This window comes from Apostichopus japonicus, chromosome 22 (genome assembly GCF_037975245.1).
Source record: "Apostichopus japonicus isolate 1M-3 chromosome 22, ASM3797524v1, whole genome shotgun sequence".
NCBI classification, from domain to species: domain Eukaryota; kingdom Metazoa; phylum Echinodermata; class Holothuroidea; order Aspidochirotida; family Stichopodidae; genus Apostichopus; species Apostichopus japonicus.
In genome coordinates, this window is record NC_092582.1 from 17,092,851 (window position 1) to 17,101,347 (window position 8,497).

General features: G+C 35.9%; 1 protein-coding gene across 1 annotated transcript; it reads right to left on the reverse strand.

The window, feature by feature from the left end:
- Nucleotides 1–284: 284 nt before the first annotated feature.
- On the reverse strand, nucleotides 285–7,250 carry LOC139964260 (uncharacterized). Its single transcript, XM_071965714.1, has 5 exons — nucleotides 6,727–7,250; nucleotides 5,451–5,575; nucleotides 4,221–4,313; nucleotides 2,833–2,988; nucleotides 285–2,369 (listed from the first exon to the last, which is right to left on the reverse strand). Exons 1-5 carry the CDS (start codon nucleotides 6,803–6,805, stop codon nucleotides 2,289–2,291), a joined length of 534 nt encoding a protein of 177 aa, XP_071821815.1. The 5' UTR covers nucleotides 6,806–7,250; the 3' UTR covers nucleotides 285–2,288.
- Nucleotides 7,251–8,497: the final 1,247 nt, after the last annotated feature.

Below are 8,497 nucleotides of genomic sequence, written 5' to 3' on the forward strand. Positions count from 1 at the left end.
GAACACAGTTACTACTGTAAATATTAAAGTTTTGTACCACAGTAAAAACTGGATCGTGCTACAAATCGGTAGCATGTGCTATTATGATTACAGTAAGAACTGAGGATACGTGTAATTCCAACAAATCAAGTTGTTGGAATTTTTTGGGATTACACATATCTTCAGTTCTTACTGTAATCCTTATAGCACATGCTACCGATTTATCAGATTTGTCAGCACGATCCAGTTTTTACTGTGGTACAAAACTTTAAGATTTACGGTAGTTACTGTAATCTCTGTGTGAATCGGCTGGTAAATAATATCCATTCTGCGTTAATTGCTAGTTGAACGGCTCAGAGCTTAAAGAGAATATTTTCTGATTTTGCTTCTTATTCAATACTTACGGTTCTCATGACTCTGGTTCCTATGAAATTGAAAATTTAGTATAATTAGGATGACAAGTGACCCAAATTTAAACTCCATAACGAACTGTCTGCTTGGAGAGATGATGAAACGGAAGTGAAGTCGCTCCTTACTAAGCGTGTTACAGACGGGTGATTCGACCCAAGCTAAAGAATCGGTGAGAAGAGAACGTCGCTCAGAAAATTGTTTGAGTTTTTGAGTCGCAGAAATGAGAGATATTTCTGCCAGTGCTTTTCTTTGCTGAACCCGTTGTGATGACCCTTTACATATATGTAGCAAAAATTAGGTAAACATGCACGTTATGTAGATACAAAACGATAGTTTCAATACGTGCTTGTTGATGAATTAAGGAAAACAAACTTTCGAAGCAGATTCAAGTTTCTGATTCTAAATGCACTCTGACCAGGTGGGTTTAATGAAAAAAAAAGCTGTCGCAATCGAAACAAAGAAATTTATTTCCTGTTGCCCTTATTGCGCGAACGCTTTACCGTAAAATCACTGCAAACGCCCGTATCAGCATGTTCATTACACAAATGTAACCTATATATACTCATATCGTCCAGTTTTTGTATACAATTTCACGGAGGAAACGTCTGAAAACACCCCCTTGCAATGGAAGGAAAATGACACAATTTAATAGTAAGGAAAACCGCAGACAGTAAACCCACTATGCAGATGCATAGCATAAAATGTTCATTTTACTGCAGTAATCTACGCTATAAGAAAATTAAATAACTATTTTATATTTCTGTCTTTGTCCTCTAGTTTATTCCCTACCCTCTTCCCTTAATCCTACCTTTGTCCCTCCATTGTTTATCTCCTACCTCTCCTCTTGCCCTGTTGGTTTCTTTCTCTTCTCTCAATCCCTTGTCTACTAATCCTCTTTCATCTATCTCTTTGTGTTCACCATACTCTTTAACCTGTTTGTATTCTGTGCGTGCATTAATCCCTTCTGTTACTTGTCATTTAGCCTCTGAAGAAGATCCTGCTAGGATCGAAACGTCAGGCCAACTAACGTTTACACAGGCTCTTTAGTGGATAAATAGTTTGCTAACAGTTTATTTTATTATGATTTTATAATTCAGTTAACTTAGCAAAAATAAGACCTTTGAATGAAAAAAGAACAAGAATCAATGTTCACAAGCGAAATCTCAGCAAAAAACACCCTGGTAATTAATTGATGTTTCGATGCAATTTAACCAAAACTATATCTCTACAAACGGCATGTTGAGTTTGTCAAATTGTTTCACCTAATTGGGACTTAATTAGGGAGTAACTGTGATTTCAGTGACGTTGCCCAGAGACCTTTTTAACATATGTATTATTCATATCCATCATCCAAATAAAACTGGCATGAACATTATTCGGGTAGAAAACTGTGTTTGTCAAGGTAATGAAGTCCATTGTATTTATCATTTTTCTACACACATCTCCCTGCTAAACATTAAGATGGAAACTTTTATCAACATAGGAAAAGCTCTTTTGACAAGTTTGCGGAAGGAGTCATCCAGAAAATGCTGCTTAGGCGTCTCAATTAAGAATCACAAGACCATGAAGAATTTTGCAGAACGAAAAAAGCAAGAAGATGGAATGAATTGAATTATTCACTTGGATTTAAGTGACAGAGACAAATAAACAAAATGTTGAAGCACTTAATTTTAAAGAACCAAGAAGCAATGTATCAACAAAACATAAACTCGCTTTTGCTCTGGCAATACGAAGAATTTTAATATGATTTACTTTTAATATTTGAAATTGTCATTTGCTATCATTTTAATATTCGAAAAGACCCATCGTGCGTTCTGCCACCTGACTAAACGACTGCTTCCGAACAAATTCCGTCTTTAATTGTGTTTCACCCATAACCGAAGTATAGCCGCGTATCTTTAAAGATGACATTCCTTCTTGATTGCCAGCTGTGCGAAACAAAAAAGGGTTCCAAAACTCGTTCCTGTATATTGATATGTCTACCAAAGAGGAAAGATAAAGAAAGGAAAGGAAGAGGGGAAGGGAGGCAGAGGGCAGAGGGCAGAGAAAGAAGAGGGCAGAGAAAGGAGAGGAAGAGAAAGAAAAGGGGAAAGGAAAAGGAAAGAAACATGAAAACCGTGAGGAAGAGGAAGTAAAGAGATGAGAGGTTCCACCTCTTTAAAACAGATTTTCATTTGTCAGCAAACATGTCATCTACACTTACATTTAAGCAAGTGTTTAGAAATGAAGAAAATAAAAGAAATGAAAATAGCGAGGAAAAGGACACTAAAATGATGGATAATAGTAGTAGAGAAATAAAAGTAGTTGCCATCTCTCTTGAACATACTTTCAATGGACTTCAGCAAATATGTTTATTGAATCTTACGTAATAACGTTTGTGTGTTTTTTCCCCTTCTTTTTTCAATAAAACAAAAGTGATTCTGTTTATAGCTACTAACTTACTGGGACAGGGTATCCGGGACAAATAAAATCATCGAATAGTAGAAGTACAGCAAACGTCCTGGTATCATAGTTCGGATTTCTATTTTCATAGTAGTGGGCAGACAATCGTGATATTGCATGAACCAACAAAGGACACCAATCATGTGATATCTGTGCCTGGTAAAAAAGAGAAAACAAAACTTTACGATAGAAATATTTCTCTGATTGTTGGTACAGCTGCTTGAGTTTCATGAAACATATAATATTAACAGCATAGCCATCGTTTTTACTACTTACTACGCTTATAAATGAACCCCAGATAACTAATTCATAAATTAACTGGAAATTGGATGCCGAAACCTAGTTATTTTGCAAAATGTAACGCCAAATAGAAATCATCGTTTGAACTTCATTCTAGCACGTCATTTCTATTCAGCCTTTTCTGACTTTTTCGAAAGTTGTGTATCCGGTTTCCATTATTATGCACAATAAGGTATCCACAGTTGCATTTAAATGTGCAACTTAACTTTATTTTAAGCACATGTGATGTGGATATACCACCGTGGGACCTTTTGAATTTGATGGCAAATCGATACATTTTCATATTGTTTCCTATCTAAGTTTACACACCTCTTGGTAAATTGCGCCATTGTTGCCCATTCAAATCTAGTGTGAATTTAACTGCACTGTGAACTTTGTCAAATATTGCCTGCTAATCTGAAGAAAAGGAGAGAGCCCGGACGTATTAGCTTGAGACTGCGACCATGTGGATATAACCGGTTGCTTGTCCAGAGAGGATACAAAACTTTCGAAATAGTCAGAACAGGCTGAATAGACATCATGTGATAGAATGTTCATGGTGTTCGTTTCGCAAGTAAAGGTATGACTATCATATAACCTACTTTATAATACCATATATACCTTTACTAATAAAGTAAAGAGGATTTCTATCATTTATTCTTATCAAAATATTTATAACAAATATGTATAGAGGATAAATAAAAATTGGGGTAACAGTTGGACAATTATGATTCTAGTTTGAATATTATGATTCTAACCACTCCCCCCCCCCCCACCTCCACCAACTCACAAGACCCTAGCAACGTCCCTGAATATATTCCATTGATAATAGCTTATAATGAAGTCTAATCACCTCATCATAACATCCTACCAGGCTGATTGAAAATGAATCTAAAAGTCCCATTTTCGTTAAATGGAATTCCCATGTAAGTTATGTCGAGAAAGCAGGCGCTTGCATCTTAAGTATATAGTTGTCTGATTTTGAATACCATAAAGCTGAGTTTCGTCCAAGAGTAAGCAATACAAAACTGTATTAAACAGTATAATCATGGCTCATTTTTTCCGCAGGGACTTCCTCCTTAGATATTAAAAATGACATGTCAGCTAACCTGTGTACTTTTATTGCATAATTCACGGATTACGGGGTCTGATGAATGCTTGTCGCAATTGAGTCGTGAACACATGCCTGTAAAGGACCTCATCTGTATGTACAACGAATAAAACATTGTTAAAGTATATTTGTTGTGTATGATAATCTCATTCAATTTTTTTTCGAAGACCATTTTTGTTTCCAAGATAAACAGATCTGAAGTTTTGATAAATCTGGGAAACTCATTAAATATATGCAAAAAATACAGCAAACTATGACGTTTAGAGTGTTATTTTAGGACTTAATAAGTTATCTCCTATTTACAAGCCCACATATATCTTTTGAATAATATGATGTTGTTCCTTTCTTCAAAGAAGATAATAAAGTATTTCCAAAAATAAAATAAAAAAATAAAGGAATACCGTAATAGAAAATTAGGCAATCACTCCCAATGTGCATCAATTGACTAATGTTTATACATATATACATTAGAATTAAGAAAAGGCTTGTAAAATGGTAAATCTTTGATGGGAGTTACAACTATTTTCATGATTTCTAATGCCCATTAGAGTGATTAGGACAATGTTGTTCAAAGTGTCCGGAGACAGTTAAAGAATTGCTTATAGAGCATGAAAATTCGAGAGAGAGAGAGAGAGATAGAGAGATTGAGGAGAGAGGGGGAGTGGTGGGTGAGAGAGAGAGGAGGATGTTATAATTTCACCTACTTTGGACAGTTTTCCATCATGTGTGAGAAGTAACATTAGAATGTCAGGACGAATAGCTACACACGTTCGGCACTGTAATAGGTGTAATCATGATGGTTCTTTGGGAAGATTTATTCCCACTGTCTATTGTTACTTTGGTAGTGAGGACATGAACTTGAAACGATAGCTGATATGGAATGCGAGAAACAAACCATCTCACACCTTTAAGGATACAATTAGTTGATATCAAATAGTGACCATTATATTATGACATCACTATTTCTGTAAATTATACATGTCCTCATATAACGCTCTATGTATAATTCATACAATAGATAGTTTTTTTTTAGCTTTCGTTAGTCATTGACCTCTTTGATAAGGGATCATAGTTGAACTCGGATTTGCTCATTCAAATCAAACCATTGGCTAATAAGCACATATGATTGCTAATTCCATCCTAATTCTTTTCTTTCATTTTTTGACATAAAACATCCAATACAGAGACCCAATGCACGTGGCAAGTGCTTTCCTCCAGTGAGACTTACCTGGCGATGTATGGATCTGACAAGTTGAAACTGTATTTTGACAAAAACATGACAAACACCCCTATTAGAACCACTGCTTGGTGGCGTTGAAACAGTTATATCAACAATGTAGACAGGAATAACAGCTAGAAATGCAAAAGTACCAATAAGATGATATGAACAGAAAGATATTTCAAATGAATTATAAATCTGTATGCAATAGCAGTCAGTGTTGAGGCAACTCTGTTTCAGATTACCTACAGATCACGAGTCTAATGAACCTGGAGGCAGGAGTGGAGTTGATTACAAAGGAATTAGGTACAAAAAGGAAGCTATGAGCTGCCCGTAGGCCGTTTCGTACAAGAATGATTGGCATCTAAAAACTTTGGTGTGAATTCAAAGACAATTCCGGACCTCGTAATGAATGTGCATTGTGACAATTCAGGCAATGCTTAGATATAGACCAACGAATAAGGAGGACTTTTACGATCGTTCAGGAGCCTGTCCATTTGTTCAATGAGTTTCCGTTGTACTTTGCTTTTGGGCTTAATTGATTACGCTATTGGTTAGTATTCCATTGCGGTGTATTAATTTTGTTACCTTTTGGTTATCATTGCTAAACTTTAGAAAGTGGGTGAGAGCTGGCAAGTATCTTTATTGTACAAATCTCTCTTAGTTGCTGCAGAAAAGTTGCAAAGAGTAGAATCACGATTTCTTTCTGAGAATGATTTTTCGACTGACAAAAGAGCGAGTGAAAATAATGAGTGAAATTCAAAACTAGTCAACATAGTCACCTAAAATATTTTGGTCGGTTTCAGCATGGAGGTAAAAACTGTTTTTATCTCCATGGTTTCAGCAAGTAGTAGTTAGTAAATGAACATTATGAATTACATCAAGAAATCAGATATTTGCGTTAGAAACGCAAGAAACGGTGTTTTACCGAAGAGGCAAAACTGAAGATAAGAATAGGAGGTTCAGAGTTGTGTTTCATATTTATGTTATTGTCCTGAGTCAAAAGTTGCTACAAAAATAAAAGTTCCGATATATTTTGTTTGTTGAAATTAAGCGAAATATCTTCTCTTTATTTTTTGTTTTTTGTTAGATGGTCATTGTGAAATGTTGATCTAAGAACTACTTATATGAACGCAGTATGTGTATTTGCATATTCCTAACATGATATCAACGTTTCAAAATAATTTCCGGAAACATAAAGACCAATTAAATAAGGTCCCCGTGTAGACGCTTAATTATTATTCTTTGAGATTATAAGGATCATTAGCATAAAAGTTATACCTACCCAATACAACGAAGAAGGAAACCAAAGAACGTAACATCTTGTCAATAATGTTGTCCAAGATCTTCTTTGCTTGTGGCATCCGTTTCGTAATATATCAACAGAACAGACGAATACGTGGTACCACGACTGGTGTCAAAGTTCGGGGTACTTTATTTATTTATTTTTTAATTTAATCCAATTCTCAAGATTTATACTGCAGTTTAACACTTTTCTCCCCGCATGATTCGCGTCAACCCGGAAGGCAGGAATATCTATAACGCCACGTTCCTTGGTTAATTCCATCGATGAAGTTGTCAGTTGAAAGTTGTCATACCTAGAAAGTCATTTGACGTATTCCGTGATCTGTGCACTCAAGTATTACGGTACTTAACCCAGTCCATTTCTGAAGCCAAAGTGAAGAAAATAGAGCGGATTTCTTACTAACTACTACTTAAAACTCTACTTAAAGCCCGCCGCGCACTGTCCGATCGATCACGGCCACGCTCAACTCACCGTCGTTACGTAGATCGGGCATTTAGCGGAGTTTCAAACTACCACCGATCACCCTTTTGGCTAGGTTAAAGCAGGAAGTTGTTATGGAAATAAACAACTCCCTGGTTAAAGTGCCGTCACCTTCAGTCGATCAAACTGAACACGCAGCGCTTCCACGGCGGGGATTCAAGGTTGAAAATGTACATTTAAAAAAAAATAAGACAAATCACGGGTTTCTTTAATTACCTAAACTTAAATTACCCAAACGAGCTCCGGTCGTTAACCGCAAACAGTCGTTGTGTAGCCGTAAAAATTCTAGCCTTTATATAAGTTAAATTGACACCGTTTTCTTCGACATCCCCAAAATAAAGATTTACAACCTATGGATCATTCAACCCCCACCACGTACTCACGACGTGTATCTCATTGGGTTCTTTTTATAACAATAACAGAAAAAAGCTTTTGAGTTGTTTAATTTTTAATTTTTGACTAATTAACCCAATATTACGTGGTGATGATCAAAGTAAGATTACAATCGATATAAGATATTAGTGGAACATTCAATAGTTAGTTATTCGAAGTTCCCATTCGGGACTAAATATTTACTATTTATCTAGGTATAGATGGTGACGCAGATGGGGATACTGAATGAGGCACAGAGGTTTTGTTCTTTCCTTATAACAATTATTTACAAAGAAAGTGACTCCAATTAAGAATTCATGAAACATCATTAGATGTATCTTCAAATTTGTTTTCTTCTCAAGTAATTGGCTTTTAGTCGATTAATTGTTAACTTAACTCATTACCACCATTTGCGGAAGATATCCCAGTAAGCCATGCAGAAGCTACTCCCAATCTCGGAATGGCACATGTCACAAGTGTAGCTCCAAAACGTTGGCTTTCAGTATTACCGTTAACGCGTGTAGCCCCTTACTGCACGTTACAGTACAACCTTTTCGTCAACGAGAGGGTTGTTTTCTGTCAACAAAAGGACACAGTTTAATCCCTGAAGTACACGGAAAAGGAACTTTTCAAAAGAATAAAAGGGAAAACTCGAACTTATTCATTAACAAAAACGAGCCCAACTTACTTTCGGAAATAGACACTTTTTTAATTTTATCAAACAATTTGGCATCGTGCCCCATGAGTCCCTCTCTCACTATCGTTACTATTATCGTAGTAAGCCATAGTAATTTTGACGTCGCCCACAGAATAATTTGTAACTGATCCTACAAAACAAAGTATCTGTTGTACAATAGTGTGGCTGGGGACTGTTCCTTTAATACTGCACCTGTTGATA